Here is a 17,132-nt window from a genome sequence, read left to right as displayed (position 1 = left end):
GTGAGATGGTTACTGTGATTCATGCCTTCATGTTTTCTCTGCCAATAAATGTCTTCCTCTTCCTACGCTGAAAGTGTGTTTAATCCTGTGAGAAGAACCTTAATGCCATTTATTGTGAATAGGTTTGACTTCAGCTTATGGTAGTCTGCATTAATTCAGTTCATGAGCCTTTTTTTGGTACAATTATTAAACTTAACATGAAGTTGAGGGTTTTGAGTACTTCAGCGTGCGGATTTGGTTTTATTCTGTAGACTATTGAAAAGGCAGGGTGTGTTTTTTTTAATTAAAAATCATTCTAAATTACCAGAAAGCATGTTTTAAATACTCTATTATTCACTTACAGCTGCCAAAACATAGTACAGTGAAATAATGGTCTGCTATTAAGTGACCAGCTTCCACAATGCCTGTGCAGGCAGCTCAGTGGACAGAATTTCTGTCCTGCCCAATCTGCTACAACGAGTTTGATGAGAATGTGCACAAACCCATCAGCTTAGGTTGCTCTCACACTGTCTGTAAGACCTGCCTGAACAAACTGCATCGCAAGGCATGTCCTTTCGACCAGACTGCCATCAATACGGACATCGATGTGCTTCCTGTAAACTTTGCACTCCTCCAGTTAGTTGGAGCCCAGGTATGATTTAAGCAACTCCTTGTTTTGCCTCTGTGTTATCACCATTTACGTGCCAGTTGCATTCACATGATGGTCTTTTTGCACTCATTTTAGCCTAAAAAAAGTGGTAAGGCTAACTTCGTGAAGTCCGTACGTACTCTAAAAGCAGCCACAGCGTTTTCAGGTCCATCCTCTTCTAGTAAAATGAGAACATGTCCTAGTTGTAAGCTGCATTTCAGTTTTAAAAGGCCCTTGAACTGTGACTGGAGAAAAATGCCCATTGGGAAATAGACAATTACCTGTCACAGTTGTCATTAGAAAAGTGAACCTGCGGATTGCAATTGTGCTGCTCTCGCAAGGAATCTCATTTCTACGTGTCACGCGTTCCAACGTAGCTAGCTGCTTAACCAAGTTCCAGAAGTGTGTGTGTATAATTTAGAGTTTTTAACTATGCATGATGATGGCTTTTCATTTGCGTTTTCAGACACTGGCTAATCAGGCCAGGAGTGTTCCCTGCGCTATCTCGTAGCAGTGGCAAAGCAGTGATTATGTAATAGTACTCTGCTTTTTGGAGGCTAAAGAAGTCTGTTCACCTTGTGCTGATGCATACTGCTCTCGCTATAACACCTGGTGATGCAGTGAGAAGATGCTTTTGGCTTTGTTTTTTAATGCCTTATCACCTGCCTTGACACAGATATTGGTTCTAACACTGTTAAATTATTTTTTAACTTTGCTTTTGATTTTTGTCACGTTATTTTCTTGCCAGTTAATTTTGACTTACAGCTTCCCTTGTCTCTCTGTAGTAAATCATACCGATGTTGTACGCTGATCATCCTCTCACAACTCGTGTTCTTCATTCAGCTTTTAAGTACCTTCTCACTAGACTTTGGTTATTGTTTTCTGTCCTACTTTTGTTCTTAATGTGTTAAGTGCCAACAAAACAACCTTTCGTTACCCCAATCCTCATCTTGAGTCCTTGTTCTTCATTACATTCTGTGTACCTTGGGTGAGTCCTGTCTTTCACTTCTCTAAAAAGCAGGGTACATCTGCAGTGTTACGTAATTGATAGTACTGATGTTGGTACCAGCGTAGGCCCGTCGGGTAGTGTGTAATTCTTCTCCCCCCTCCCCTCCCTTGCGTTTTCTTAGGTACCCGATCATCAGACAGTAAAGCTGAGTAATGTAGGAGAGAACAAACATTATGAAGTAGCAAAGAAATGTGTTGAGGATTTGGCACTCTACTTAAAGCCATTAAGTGGAGGAAAAGGTGAGTCTCTGCTCAACAGCGGGTTTTTGATGTAGCTTACTTTTAACAGCGTTGTGTTTTCAGCACTGATTTTTAGATGTCAGTGGTAAAATCATCTCACTTTTGTAATAAAATTTCCATTATGTTTTTAAAAGCTGATTCACACCTGTGACACTTTCTTCTTTTTTATTCTGGGTTTACAAATTATCCTTTTTTTATTTAATAATATTGCCTTGGGGCTGACTTTGCACTAAAGCTGAACTTTCCTCCAAGGTTAGGTTTGATGTCAACTTAAGACTTCATTTCAAATTCTTTTTGTTGTTGAATTACACAGAATTGCCTAAGAGAAGGGGAGATTCCTGTGGCTGGTATCCAAGTCCTAGAGAAAGACACATACTGTTAGGCAATTTTGTCTTATTCAGATAAATTTGTTTGATTAGAAGCAATAGTTTGTCTTTTCTCTCCTTCTTCAAAGGTGTTGCAAGCTTGAATCAGAGTGCACTGAGCCGTCCCATGCAAAGGAAGCTTGTGACACTGGTGAATTGTCAGCTCGTAGAGGAGGAGGGTCGGGTCCGAGCCATGAGGGCAGCTCGATCACTGGGAGAGAGAACCGTTACAGAACTGATCTTGCAGCACCAAAATCCTCAGCAGCTTTCTGCCAATCTTTGGGCTGCTGTCAGGGCACGAGGATGCCAGTTTCTAGGACCAGGTGAGGTACCTACAGAATTTGCAACAGAGTATATTTAGCTGTACCTTTTCTTTACCAAAGTTCTGAGGTATTTTGTTCTGTTCTGTTGAAGATGTAATTACTTCTGTTCTTCAACAGAAGCAGAAAAGAGAAGAAAAAAAAAAAAGACAAGTTTTAGTTTAAAGTTTTGGGGAATTCCCCCTCCCCTTATTACTATTTCTTGAAATTGTGAGGAAGTATTTAAAAAATCCTGGCAGAGAAGTAAATAAGCATGCTTTCTGCACAGTTCGTAATGCAGCGTAACTGTAGCACTAGCTGGTTGTACTGCTGCCTGGGATTAGAAGTAGATAAGAAACTGCAAATACTCCCTTTTCATAATTTAGCTGTAAACACAATCAGCCTAACTTTGGTGGCAGGGTACTTTAAAATTAAAATTTATAATGATCATGTTTCTACCTTTGATAGAACCAGCAAATTCTTAGCTAAGAATGCTGCTGAAGCAAACACAGAAATGAGAAGGAAATTGTTTAAACTGAGAGTAGTCCTCTCTTGATTCCCGTAACTCATGATAGCATTCCTGTACTGTTCCCATATTTATTTTATACAGTTTCATGGTGTAGCACTGATGAGATGTGCAGAACTACAAAGGCCACAAAACCACACAGTGAAGAAAAGTATGAAAACTGCACTACTGATTTATTTATTACTGAAAATTACTCTTAACTCTCTACATTTGCTCTGCTTAGAGTGCTTCTAAATACTTCTAAATTAGCAAATTTCTTGATGTTTACAAAGCTTTTTTTTCCTTACAATTAGTGAAATGAATGTAATGCCATAGTAGTTTTTAAGATGATTCAGATGTTCCTACTTATGTTACTATGTGATAGCCTTGCTGTTTTCTGGCAATATATTTCACTTCCAATCTTTTCTCTTTGCGTGTTAAAGCTATGCAAGAGGAGGCACTGAAACTTGTGTTACTGGCACTGGAAGATGGCTCTGCACTCTCCAGAAAAGTTCTGGTACTTTTTGTTGTGCAAAGGCTAGAACCAAGATTCCCTCAGGCCTCTAAAACAAGCATTGGTCATGTTGTGCAGCTACTGTATAGAGCATCATGCTTTAAGGTAAAATACTGATATTTGAGCTCCGTTACTGTGAACTAGTGCAGCTCCAGAGAACCTGACCTAGGATTAGTAACTTTCACCTGTAAAATGTTACAGAAATCCAGTTTCTACACATTCACATAGTGTAGACTTAACATTTATATTGGGGTCTCTCCATTAAATATTCTGTTATTTAAATGTCAGTATCTTAAGTTTTTTCTTTATTTTACTATTTAAGTCAGTTTTAGAGACTACTTTTTCTTTAAGTAGTCCTTAAATATTGCATAGCAAAAACTACTAGTAGAAGTAGTTACCTATACCTGAAAGTAGTGAGTTGGTATAGGTTTGCAGCTGTGATCCTGTGAAAACGTGATGAGCTGGTGCTTCTGTGCACTGCTGGCTAAATGCATGAATACACAGAAGAAAATTAAGTATATACTAAATGTAGAAAAGCAATACTTTTGTGGTTTGTGCTGTGCAACTGTCTTCTTCTGATGGGCTTGGAGATTTTTTTTTTTAAAGGATTATTTAACTATTTATCAGGTCACTAAAAGGGATGAAGATTCTTCTCTGATGCAACTTAAAGAAGAGTTTCGGAGTTACGAGGCTTTGCGGAGAGAACATGATGCCCAAATTGTTCACATTGCCATGGAAGCAGGACTTCGGATATCACCAGAGCAATGGTCTTCCCTTCTTTATGGTGACTTGGCCCATAAATCACACATGCAGTCCATTATTGACAAGGTTTGTCAAAAGGATGATTTTAGTGCCTCTGTACGTTAGATTTGACCATGAAATGTTACAATAAAAATCGAACATTTTTTTTCCCCACTGTAGTGTATTCTTTATATGCAGACGCGTTTGGTTTTTAGTAGCTTAAGATATTCCCTTTTTTGGTGTCTTATGATGAAGCTTCATAGGGCAGATTCTGAGCTGAGAAATGAAATTTCTCTCCACTGATTCTCTCTATATGCCATCTGAAGACACTATGTATTGCGTTTAGGAACCGGTGTAGTGCAAATATTTTTAAGATTAGTAGTTCACAGTTGTAAGATGCAGAATACTAATCTTCACTTTGTTTTCAGCTCCAGTCTCCAGAGTCTTTTGCAAAGAGCGTCCAAGAATTGACAATTGTCTTGCAGCGTACAGGGGATCCTGCAAACTTAAACAGGCTGAGGCCTCATTTAGAGCTCCTGGCAAACATAGATCCAAATCCAGGTATGCAAATCAAGCGTTTTAACTATTTATTTGTATTTTTTGGTATCTAGCAAAACAAATTATTAAGATCAGACCTCCATTCCTGGTTCCAAAATTCCTATTCCTGTACAAAGTCTATGGTAAACTCTTCTTTGGGGCTCACTGAGTTCTCTCCTAGTATTTGGTGTTTTGAAGTACTAGAAGAGTTGCCTCTTGCTTACGATACTGCTGGGATTATTGACAGAATGACAAGCCTGCTTTTAATAATTTTAGATGCAGCGTCTCCAACATGGGAGCAGCTGGAAAATGCAATGGTCGCTGTAAAGACTGTGGTACACGGGTTGGTGGATTTCATTCAGAATTACAGCAGAAAAGGCCATGAAACTCCACAGGTAACTGTATTCAGTCATCACATTGTATTTCTTAATGTATGTTTACTGGAAGATGCAACTTCAAAATATTACTATCAATTTGAAATATTTATGGCCTTTTCTGTGGAATAAGTGATGGTGCTCTGACTTACTGCATTGAGGTTTTGAGAATTCAACGTTTCTGCACATGGAATGCAGCAGAGCTTGCTGTAGTGACAACCATGCAATGGCATAGCACTTAGCACATCAACAAGAAATTTGCTTAGTTTTCTGCTGTAAAAACTTGTTGTGGATGTGTTCTGTCCTATTTTTATGTAAATGTCGGTTAGATTCTAAGAGGAATGTCTTGGGTTGTTTGTTTTTTTTTGAAGCCACAACCAAATAGCAAATATAAAACAAGTATGTGCCGAGACCTTCGACAGCAAGGGGGATGTCCAAGAGGAACAAACTGTACATTTGCTCATTCTCAGGAAGAGCTTGAAAAGTGAGTATGAGAGATCTTTTTAACTTAAATCCAAGGAATCTCCATAGAATTTTGAAAACTTTTTTTCTGTACGTTTATTAATGTGGAAGGATTTGTAAATCTCTTGAAGTGACAACTCTTTACATGAAATTGAAGGTGTGGTAAAGCAATATCTGCAAGCTAATTCCAGTTTTATTTTGTTATTTTACCCCATATGGTGTAAAATTTCCTTTCCTGAAACTGAATCTAGGCTAGTGTCTGTTGGATTGGTTATATCTCCTACAAGGGAGAGACTGTTAATTAAATTTTAATTAATTGAGGAACAGAGTGAGTTACGTGAACAGCGTGTGACATCTGCATTCTTGAAGCTGCTATCAGCCAAATCCATTTTCAAAATGCAGAAGTGGATCTTTTATGAGTAGAGATGATCCTTGGCTATAAGGAAGACTGACGTTCTGTTTACAGATTCTTGAAATTAAGTGCCTTTTTTTGAAGTCTTGTAATTTTTTGATACCATGTTCCTCTCAATTCTTCCATTTTGCTAGTTTTACGAATACATTAAACTTCACAATAAGTATTTCTTAAATTGTCTGTCTTTTGTGTGTGTTTGTACTTTTGTTTGCTTATAGATATCGCTTGAGGAACAAAAAAATCAGTGCAACAGTGAGAACATTCCCACTGCTAAATAAAGTTGGCGTCAGTAGCACCGTCCCAACCACAACAGGAAACGTAATTTCTGTCATAGGAAGCCCTGAAGCGACAGGGAAGATGGTGCCGAGCACTAATGGAATAGCTAATCTAGAAAGTGGTGTTCCCCAACTGATCCCTCGCTGTGCAGACACCTCCTTGAGAGCGCTGGAGAATACCAAGAAGGGAGGGAAGACCGGAGCCAATGGCCAGAATGTTTCTGGATCCCCTACAGAATCACTACCTGAAAAGTAGGTAACTTTGTTTTTTTTTCTTTTAGATTATCTTCTAGATTATGTTGTGCTTAGTTATCACGGAGTTTGTGGACAGCAAACAACTGAGTTCTGGTCCTGGCTTGCAGTTGTTGCTGCTGCTCGCTGGCGGCAGAGCTGTGTGAGATCGTGTACTGCAGTGCGGACAGAGTTACACAAAGTCTGTGGGTTCCAGTTGTCAGAGCCATTGTTTTAGCTGTTGAACGCTTCCATGCAATAGAGATAAAGTGGTATCTCTTTATCTTCTATTCTGTTGTTCTCAGCCTGCTCTCTTACTTAATGTTGGGCTGTTGCGTACAAATAAAACAAAAGCTTGCACTCAAAATGTGACATTTCCCGAAACCAAGATGGGTGCACGTAGTGCGTACTCCCTTAATAATCCTGGAAAGCTTCCAGTTTTGGGGTTTTCCCTTGAAACTTTTTAGATACTTCTCCAGGAAGCACTGAGCCTCTAAACAACTTTTCAAAGCCTTCATCTTTACCAGAATACCAATTCTGGTAAGCACCACATACTTGCAAGTGGTGTGCAAACTTCTGGGTACGTACCAAAACATTTATATCCACTTTTGAGTTCTCTTAGGGGAAAGTTTAAGACATAATAATAGTATCAGTAGGAAGTGACAAGGCCCAGATTTTCACATTACATGGGAGCGTACACACAGAGGTGATTAATTGAAATAAGTGAAGGTCTGCTTAATGATTTCTTGGTAATCCTTTTCAGTAAAATTGGTTCTCCACCCAAGACTCCTGTAAGCCAGGCAGCAGCTACCTCAGCTGGTCCTCCTAATATTGGAACAGAAGTTAATTCTGTGCCTCCAAAATCCAGCCCGTTTGTTCCCAGAGTACCTGTCTACCCTCCACATTCTGACAATGTTCAATATTTCCAAGATCCCAGGACTCAGCTGTCCTATGAAGTTCCGCAGTACCCGCAGACAGGTGAGTGAGAGGAGCACTGAATCAAAAACAGCTCTAAACTCTTTTTTAGACAAGCATTATCTTTTATCTGAATTTTGTGGATTTTTAAAAGATATCAGCTGACTCTTTAATGGAATAGTAGTCTGGTCCATTCCTGAGTATGGAAGGGATTTGTAGTTTGCTCACAGTGCTGGTGGTTCTTGTCTTTGTGTGTTGTATGTTATGCAACCTGTACCTCAGCATCCAGAAGAACATGAAGCTCGAGGTATTTCGTCTACTTTTTTGCCTTCGTTGGCATGTAATTGCATTTATTTAGGCTTGTACCCTTGTGCCCTATCCATGGGGATATCCGTAGACAGGATTCAGAGCCTGAGGCATAGCATGCTTCTGCTGTGATGCTTCCACATCTTTGTGCTTGCTCAAATGTTTTTGAAAGGTTTCAGTTATCTATTTAGGTTGCAGTGTGCATGTTTATATTCAAGTAAACAATCAGGTGTTATAGCATCTGGTCATTCACAAGCTCTCAAAACAAAAGATGGAGGTGTTCACCCAATCCAAGGAAAAAAGAATAATCCAAGGAAAAAAGAATAATCCAAGGAAAAAAGAATAATCCAAGGAAAAAAGAATAATCCAAGTGTGAAGTGGTTAGTTATGGACCTTTGGAATTACTTTGGGTTGTTTAGCAATACAGCTTTTTATTTTAGAGGTAACTATTTTAACTTCCTATATATAGATGTGCTTACCATGCTGTCTTTTCAGTTACATAGTTAAACCATAGTACATGGGAGCAACGGTATAGAATTTGCATTGCATTTTCCAAATTGGGTCAAGGTGGTAAAGGGTCAGCACTACATCTGCAAATGTGGTTGTCATACATGAGATTATGTGCTACAGAAAAATGATAGGGCCAGTGACGGGTTTGTCAAGTGTGACTCTTCTCTAAGGTACTTATCAACACTGTTGACAGTTTTAAAGGTGTGAAGTTCTGGATCATTTGTGGTTACATTAAATATGCCTTTTTCCAATTTTTAAGGATATTATCCACCACCTCCAACAGTACCAGCTGGTGTGGCTCCTTGTGTTCCTCGCTTTGTGAGGTCCAATAACGTTCCAGAATCCTCCCTCCCACCTGCTTCCGTGCCATATGCCGATCATTACAGTACGTTTCCCCCTCGAGATCGACTGAATTCTCCTTACCAACCTCCTCCTCCGCAGCCGTATGGACCAGTTCCTCCTGTCCCTTCTGGAATGTATGCTCCAGTGTATGACAGCAGGCGCATCTGGCGCCCACAGATGTACCCTCGAGATGATATTATTAGGAGCAATTCTTTACCTCCCATGGATGTGATGCACTCATCTGTCTATCAGACATCGTTGCGTGAGAGATACAACTCTTTGGATGGGTATTACTCTGTGGCTTGTCAGCCTCCAAACGAACAGAGGACTGTGCCTTTACCAAGGGTAAGTGGGAGCCGGAGGGGAAGGATGTAGTCGTGGTTCTCAAGGTTGTTACTGAAAAGCTGGTAAATAATTAGCATAGACGACTTCTGTTTATTTGGGCTTACATCAGTCAAGATGTGTGACCTGGACAGAGTTCTTGCTTTGTTTTTAACCTTCATAAAACAGGCTTGTAAAATAATCCACTGTAATCTGCATTAGGACCAAAGCCCCTCTGCCTCTTAATTCCCTTGTGTATTGCTGGAGTTAATTACGTAGTTAAGGTTTGGGTTGCCGTACATGGACCAGGTCCTCCTCCAAATCCTTGTGAAATTTTTCTGGTGATATCAACGGGAAGTTACAGACCCAAAGGAATTTGGGGGGCCAAGTGTGTCCCTCGCAAGTATTTGCTTTCTGATTAGAGTATGATAGGACATACAGTCTTATGTTCATTATTGCTAGGAGCCTTGTGGTCATTTGAAGACTGGTTATGATGAGCAATTAAGACGGAAGCCGGAGCAATGGGCACAGTACCACACACAGAAAACTCCTCTGGTATCGTCAACCCTTCCTATGGCAACACCGTCTCCAACACCGCCTTCTCCACTCTTCAGTGTAGATTTCGGTACAGAGGTGGGAAGCCGAAGAACTTCTTTTTTTTTCCATCCTGTTTCTGTAAGATGCCATTTAATATTTGTCATTAGGATTTTCTACCTGCCCTCTATTGTTGATAAAATTTAATTGCTTTAGTCAGTTGGAGATGGCTGTCCCAGCTGTGTCCCCTCCCAGCTGCTTGCGTAGCCCCAGCCTACTCGCTGGTGGGGTGGGTTAGAAGCAGAGAAGTGCTTGACTCTGCTCGGCAGTAATGAAAACATCCCTGTGTTACCAATACCGTTTTCTGCACAAGTCCAAACCACAGCTCCATACTAAGCTACTGTGAAGAAAATTAACTCTATCCCAGCCAAAACAAGTGGCAAAAGGCATTGGTAGAACTTTGCGTACTTAGGTGATGAGTTCTGTAAACGAGAATGGAAACTCAACAGATACAAATTGTGAGAAAAAAGAAGTAATCTCGTGATACTTACTTTTTATATGTGTAAATTTGGTGATGAGTTCTGTAAACGAGAATGGAAACTCAACAAATACAAATTGTGAGAAAAAAGAAGTAATCTCGTGATACTTATTTTTTAAATGTGTAAATTGAAATGCATCCAAGAAACTAGTTTGAGCACCCTTGTGTCAAGCACTCTTGGCTGTGGTTTGACGGTGACATTTGAGGTGTTAGACTCTGATTATTCAGAAGAGGTCTTGTAAGGTGGGTGTACCTGGAGTCCTTTATGAGTACATTCAGGATCAGGATTTAGTTCTTTTCATCCAGGCTGGAGGGTTCCGAGTCACATTTCAGTCTGTCACCGACTTGTACATTAAAGGAAGATGCATGGCTTCCTCTCCGTTTAATTATTGTAGGTATATGCTTGAAGAAACCTGCCACTAACATTGGGACACTGATTGCGGTGTCTCAGCTTGGCAGACCAGGCAGTTCTATGTAGTGGCAAAGCTTGTCCCTCTGTGACAGCTGTCAGCTGCGTTCGTTTAAAATTTGACAGATCGGATTGTGTTGTCCCTGAGCCTTGAGTACGACTGGAACGCCTTGATTGACTTTTGAGATAATTTAATTAAATAGCGGTAAATGTCTTTTCTTATTTTAAGACTGAATTCCCTGGTTTTATTATTCACTGCTTATTTATTCCCTTTTCCATAGTTCTCAGAGAGTGTCAGTGATTTGAGTGGAACTAAATTTGAGGAAGACCATCTCTCTCACTATTCACCGTGGTCTTGTGGCACTATTGGCTCTTGTATAAATGCTATCGACTCAGAGCCCAAGGATGTGATTGCCAATTCAAATGCCGTGTTAATGGTAGGGGCTTTCTGCGTGTTATCTCATTAGTGTGATGGTACTTACATGCTGAAGTGTCTTCTGTTTGGTTAAACAAGACTTTTTTCTAAAAAAGCTGATAGCTTTTATGCTCGGTATTTTAAGGTAGTTCTGCCCATTTGAAGTTGTTTGGAATATCCTATCCCAGTTTTGTAAATAAACAATGTATTTACTTCAGTGACAGAATGTAGTGCCATGAATAAAGTTCTCAGATGTCTGAAACAGCTCTTTTAATAACATCTCTCTAAATCAAACTTGCAGCCAAAATGTTTTGATTAGATGGTCTGTAAACTGATAAGAATTCATTAATGTTAAATGTGTTCTCCGATTATTAGAGCGAAAATTTTGACTTGCTAATTTTGTTTGTCTCTCTGCAGCGTTCTTTGTGTACACACACATCCTTACAACTTCTGAGGCATCTAAAATAGTCTCAGACTACGTTGCAATGAAAGGCTTGACTGGCTAAGTGCAGTACTCTGTCCTGTATGAATGAGTCACTGGCCTTTAAGGAGTCGTAAGATTTGTTCTGTGTCCATTGTTTCAGAAAATCTTTACTCAGAAGTTAATCTTAAGAGCAGTATACACTCACAGAGCTTAAATCCTGTGGACCCAGGATAATCAGCACAAACTTAATTGTGGCTGCTTTGTACCCACAGAGAATCTTATGAACTATTTTCCTAGACTGCACCTCTTGGTTGGAAGGCACGTTATCCTCTAATAAACAATTTAATGGCAACAAATCTGGGATAATAAAATACAGCTTATTTTTTATCATCCAATTTGCATAAAAGGACATAAGCTAACTGAGAGACTTTAGAGAACAAAAAATATGTACTGTGAATCGCAAAATATGGCTCACCTCTGGAGGGGTAAGAGCTCGTGGCTTTTGGAGACTTTCTGCTGTATAGTCTAGCAGGTTACCTTTTGTTCTATGAAACAGATGTAACCAAATCTCATCCCAAACTGCCTTTTGGCACTGCCTCCTTCCAGTATGGGAAAAGGGTACTGAAGGACCTTAAAGCTGGAACTGGTACGGGAACTTCTGCCTGGAAACACAACCTTGGAAAAGAAAAATTATTTCCATTGGCAATAGCTTTACCGTGGCCAGTTTGCCCTGAAAGGGCAGTAGTTAAGTCATTGAGGCCCATCTTGTCTCTCTAGTTGCACAGATTTTCAGTACCATATTCAGCAACAGTGATCAGAAAGTTGTTGGGCAGCTGAAGAATCTGAATAGCCTCCAGTGAGTCCATGTATCTTCTGTCTCCTAAATATTTAGGATTTGGACAGTGGGGATGTTAAAAGAAGAGTGCATTTATTTGAAACTCAGAGAAGAGCAAAGGAAGAAGATCCTATAATCCCATTTAGCGATGGACCGATCATCTCCAAGTGGGGTGCAATCTCCAGGTCATCCCGCACGGGTTATCACACGACAGATCCTATTCAGGCCACTGCTTCCCAAGGAAGTGCTACTAAGCCCATCAGCGTATCAGGTACAAGTCCGAGCATCGTGTGGCGATACAGCACACATCAGAAATATTTCATCCTGTTCGTGCTTACTACAGCACTCTAGGTGCACAGAGCTAAAATACCTGTATATCCCACTTGAACAGCGAAGATAACGAATGGTATCTTAATTTCTTACAGATTATGTCCCTTATGTCAACGCTGTTGACTCAAGATGGAGTGCATACGGCTCAGATTCTACTTCCTCAGCACGTTATGCAGAACGGTATGGACTTCATTTTTTTTTTCTGTGTTCTGTTAAAAGCATTTTCTACAGCTTGCTGTACTTTAAAACCCTGAATTGTGCGTGGAGGGGGGGAATCTGGAACTATTAATAGACATTCTTCATTTTAAAGTAAAAGATTTTTTTCTTACCCAGAATAAGGCCTTGGAAAAACTAGGTTAAAACTTGTGTAGTCTTTAATACTTAATGCAGTTAATAATACCCAATTACTAGCAACGTATCCCTGGAGAGACCTAATCAAAGAATTGGAGTGAGGTACTGCCAAACTGTCATGTGGAAATGTGCAACCTTGAGTAGTTTCTCTCAAGTTTTCTTGCTACATCTTACCCATATAAAAATAAGGTTGTTTGCTTCATATAATGCCTTGGGGTATTGTAAGACCTGATGAAGAGCATGTTACCTTAGTCACATAGTTTCTGTCCAAAAAATCTGATACTGATAGACTAGTGAAGTTTATAGGGCCTTTGATTTAGAGAACTTGTTTTTAATTCCTAGTTTTTCCTTCTATCTCTTAAAGGGACAGATTCATAGTTACAGATTTGTCTGGTCACAGAAAGCATTCCAGCACTGGAGATCTACTGAGTATTGAGTTACAGCAGGTAAGATCAGATATTATACCATGTAGGTTTTTTAAAATTAAATTTAATAGCGTATTTAAATAATTTTTCTTAATGTAGCCTACAGAAAAGAGTACAATTAACAAAATTATCAGTAAGGGTTAACTAGGCACTTGCCCTGCAGCACTTAGCGTGATTCATGAGGACTGCTGATAGGAGGTGTTCCTCTGACATCAGTGAGGCTGTTTTGGAGAGAAAGTGGTGGGCCTGATAAATGTCAGCAAATGTAGAAAAAACATGCTGTGGGCTAAAGGGATATGTAGTTACCGTCTAGCAGGAGAACTGTTCTTTTTGTAAGCTGGTTTATTTTGCTGTTTGACATTACATGATTGAAGTGGTGTTGTTGGTAACCGCTGGGTTTCTTTCCGTAGGCCAAAAGTAACTCATTATTGCTTCAGAGAGAGGCGAATGCACTAGCCATGCAGCAGAAGTGGAATTCTCTAGATGAAGGGAGTCGTCTTACCTTAAATCTTTTAAGCAAGGAAATTGATTTGAGGAATGGTGAGGTAAAGAAAGGGGTAATTGGGATGAAAGAAATTGTTGAGGTTTTTTGTATATATACACATAAGCGCATGCATGTTAACTAAGAGTTAAACCTCTTAGCTTTAACATTCCCAAATACTTGTGACATATTCTGTGCAAGTTAAATCGCTGTTACTGCACCCAGTTATTTCCCTGAGATCAAGTAGGTGCAGCTGCTATGGTGCTGCTCCAATCATGCATTTACAAAATGGGAAGAATGTGACAATCCACTTTCATGCAGCCGTTACTTTTTGTTCTACTTGTACATGTTTTAGATTTAAACATTCTGCCAGTGGGTTCTACGGAAATTTTGACTTCAGTATTCATTTTATCTCTCTGTTTCAGTGATTAGACGTGATTAGATTTAGTTTTGTATGCCCCGAGATCTATTTGTGTCCAACTAGCTCTATTGTAGAAATATCGTGTCCTAGAAACACATCATCTGTTTTCACTTTGGTACTTGAGTGTTGTGTGAAGCAGGTGAAAAGCCAACTTGCTATTTACAGAACATTTTCATTCTTTTTTTTAAGACTGATTTTACTGAAGACTGTGCAGACACAAAGCCAGATCGCGACATTGAGCTGGAGCTGTCAGCCCTTGATACAGATGAACCTGATGGGCAAGGCGAACAAATAGAAGTAAGTACAAAAACCTCGGTGTCTAAAGAGGTCACCGGGTCCTTTTCATTTATTAATTAAAAACTTCTAAATTTTCTGTGTGAATTAGTAGATTATGTTGATAGCAACGCTTTTTGGTTTTTGTCTTAGTGATATCAAACGTTTGCCTTATTTTAACACTAGGGGTCTCATACTTCTCATTCAGACACCTGGTGGTTAAAATTACCTGAGTTAAAAACAGCTCACTCTGTTCTTTGTCACAGCTTTCAGCTTTTTGCTATTTATCTTTCACGTCTCACCTGGTAAACCATTTTTAAGCAACTGATACTACTATTGTCATTCACTGCCATCTTTGAATAATTGTTATTTTCCTTTTTCCTGGAGTAAAATGTGATAGGAATTCCACCAGTATGAAATAAAAATACGGAGTCGTATGATGACGTCCCCATTTCCACCAGCTTTGTGTAGTGGAACATAACAGGAAAATTTCAAGCTAGTAGCCACGATATTAATGGACATTTCTCTTTTTCCTGCTGTAGGAGATCCTGGATATACAGCTAGGCATCAATTCTCAAGACGATCAGCTGCTCAATGGAACAACTGTAGAGAATGGGCATCCTCTAAAGCAGCACCAGAAAGAATCTATGGAACAGAAGAGACAAAGTTTAGGTGAAGACCTTGTGATTCTGTGAGTGTTAGACGAAACAGCACTGTCTGCCAGTATTAGACAAACAGCAGCAGCAGGATAGTTGACGCGTGGTTGTTTAAGGATGAGCTACGTGCCTACTCAGACTTGGATTGCACATCTGCATTGTGTATACATGGTGAAGTGAGAAGAACCTGTTAAGAAATAGAATTAGGTGACAAATACGCAAGTCACAGGATGGTGCCGTTGTTCATGCGCATTGTTGTAATTGTATGTCCTGAACCATGTCACAGCTGTTAAAAATACCTTTCACACTCAGAAAGCAAAAAAATGCAAAAGTATTTTTCTAGTTAGCAGAAATTAGGAAAAAATCCAGAGGGTTAAATGTCATACTGTTTGCACAAATCTCCATAGAGAGGTAGGTTTTTAAAATTCACTATTTTAGGTTTATATGTTCCGTAGTCTTTAACGTGTAACGTGGCCTTGGAAAATGAGGCAGACTACATTTAACATCTTGAGCGTACCGTTCCATAGTAAGATGTTTAGCCTGTTGCTAAAAATGAGTTTATGTCGGTATTTATTTAATGCACACAATTCAGTTCCGGATACTTGTGCATGTACTTGTTTAATATTTGTGTAACTTATTTTTCTCCTCAGGGAGGAGCAGAAAACAATCCTGCCCGTAACTTCTTGCTTCAGTCAGCCGATCACAACATCTGTTAGCAATGCAAGCTGCCTGCCCATCAGCACATCAGTCAGTGTTGGCAGTCTCATTTTGAAAACTGCTCACATTATGTCTGAGGATAAAAATGACTTTTTAAAGCCTGTTGCAAATGGCAGGATGGTTAACAGCTGAAAGGCATTCATCTTTCCAGCTTGTGACCACACCATGGAAGCATTTACACTAGCTTTTTATATATATAATATATATTATATAATGTATATTTTTTTTAAAAAAAATAATATTGGGGTCATGCATTTCCTGTGGACTCTTTGATACTTCAAGCCCCTCTCGCATTAGCATTCTGAAGAAAAAAAACTTACTTTACTAGGGTAAGGCGTTCACTTTCCACAAATGAATGGAATTTGGACATTGTTTTACTTAAGCTTAAAGCAGCTTTTTATGAGTTTGTAGCAATCCGGTGCGGTATCTGAGCCATTCTTGTTTAAAATGGCTTCTGTAGAAAACTAACAACTCAGTTATTTAAACTAGCAGGATCCTACGATGATACATCTAGTGAAAGGAAGACTAACTTATTTGTCTCTGTTTTGTTTCATGAGAGAAGAACTCGTGTCTCGTTGCAGCTGCTTTTTCTTTAGTTGTGGAACTTTGCATGGAGTATTGTTTCCTGTTTGAAGACCGAGAGGTGGAGATTTGGACTTGAGACTTTTACAGGGTTAACGCTCCATTAGCTTTGCACTGCTACGTTATTCGCAGGTCTGTGGTGCAGTGCTTTGCTGCAGCTTTTGATTTCCATTTCCCCCCCGATTTCTGCTTTAGTACTGTAGATACACATACACAGGCTACTTGTCCAAGTAAAGTTACCGGAAGTGAACCAAGTGCCTACGTGCTCCAGCTAATGTACTAGGTATCGATTCCCCAAGTCATACGTGAAACAATTTTCAACCATTTTGAGAGGTTATGCACTAATCTAACAGCAGTTTTGGTTCAGTTTTTCGTTTTGGTTTGGGTTGGGTTTTTTTTCCCCTTTCTTTTGGCAGTTCTCAACTTGGAGGTTATAGACTCAAGATGACTTGGCAGAAGGTATCAGGTGCTCTTGGCTTTCCTTTGAAAACCCTGTATGTAGTGTTTGCACTGACTAACAAGATGGTATTGCTGTTTTTTGTACTGTTTTGTTTTTAATTTAAAGTAAATATTGGGAATTTAAGGCGGTTGTATTACCTTTGTTAAATGCTGTTAATCATAATTTTATATTCAGGTTTAATTTTTGCTTGTTCAGTGGCAACTTATTTTCAAAGACCTTGAAAATACAGTAATATAGCATTATCTGACCTTCAGAGTACTGAAAAGTGTATCAGTTTATGCCCTGTTAAGATGTGA

The 17,132-nt window shown here is 39.4% G+C and overlaps 1 protein-coding gene across 1 annotated transcript; it reads left to right on the top strand.

Moving 5' to 3' along the window:
• Positions 1–376: 376 nt before the first annotated feature.
• RC3H2 (ring finger and CCCH-type domains 2) lies at positions 377–16,558 on the top strand. The gene is made up of 20 exons (XM_009868068.1): positions 377–631; positions 1,759–1,876; positions 2,331–2,564; positions 3,489–3,664; positions 4,187–4,387; positions 4,729–4,861; positions 5,114–5,232; positions 5,583–5,695; positions 6,304–6,612; positions 7,355–7,569; positions 8,582–9,009; positions 9,448–9,618; positions 10,748–10,903; positions 12,198–12,411; positions 12,566–12,650; positions 13,186–13,267; positions 13,657–13,803; positions 14,338–14,445; positions 14,964–15,112; positions 15,728–16,558. The coding sequence occupies exons 1-20, from the start codon at positions 401–403 to the stop codon at positions 15,924–15,926; spliced, it is 3,588 nt and encodes a 1,195-aa protein (XP_009866370.1). The 5' UTR covers positions 377–400; the 3' UTR covers positions 15,927–16,558.
• The last annotated feature ends 574 nt before the right edge of the window (positions 16,559–17,132 follow it).

The sequence above is a fragment of the Apaloderma vittatum genome, unplaced genomic scaffold (assembly GCF_000703405.1).
Source record: "Apaloderma vittatum isolate BGI_N311 unplaced genomic scaffold, ASM70340v1 scaffold31224, whole genome shotgun sequence".
Taxonomy (NCBI): domain Eukaryota; kingdom Metazoa; phylum Chordata; class Aves; order Trogoniformes; family Trogonidae; genus Apaloderma; species Apaloderma vittatum.
This window is presented reverse-complemented; position numbering and strand designations above follow the sequence as displayed.

Bases quoted from the DNA above. Each gene is read 5' to 3' on its own strand.
- RC3H2 (XM_009868068.1), top strand. From the start codon at position 401: ATGCCTGTGCAGGCAGCTCAGTGGACAGAATTTCTGTCCTGCCCAATC. The intron at 632-1,758 runs GTATGATTTAAG...GCGTTTTCTTAG, and splicing joins TCCAGTTAGTTGGAGCCCAG to GTACCCGATCATCAGACAGT. The intron at 13,804-14,337 runs GTAATTGGGATG...CTTTTTTTTAAG, and splicing joins ATGGTGAGGTAAAGAAAGGG to ACTGATTTTACTGAAGACTG.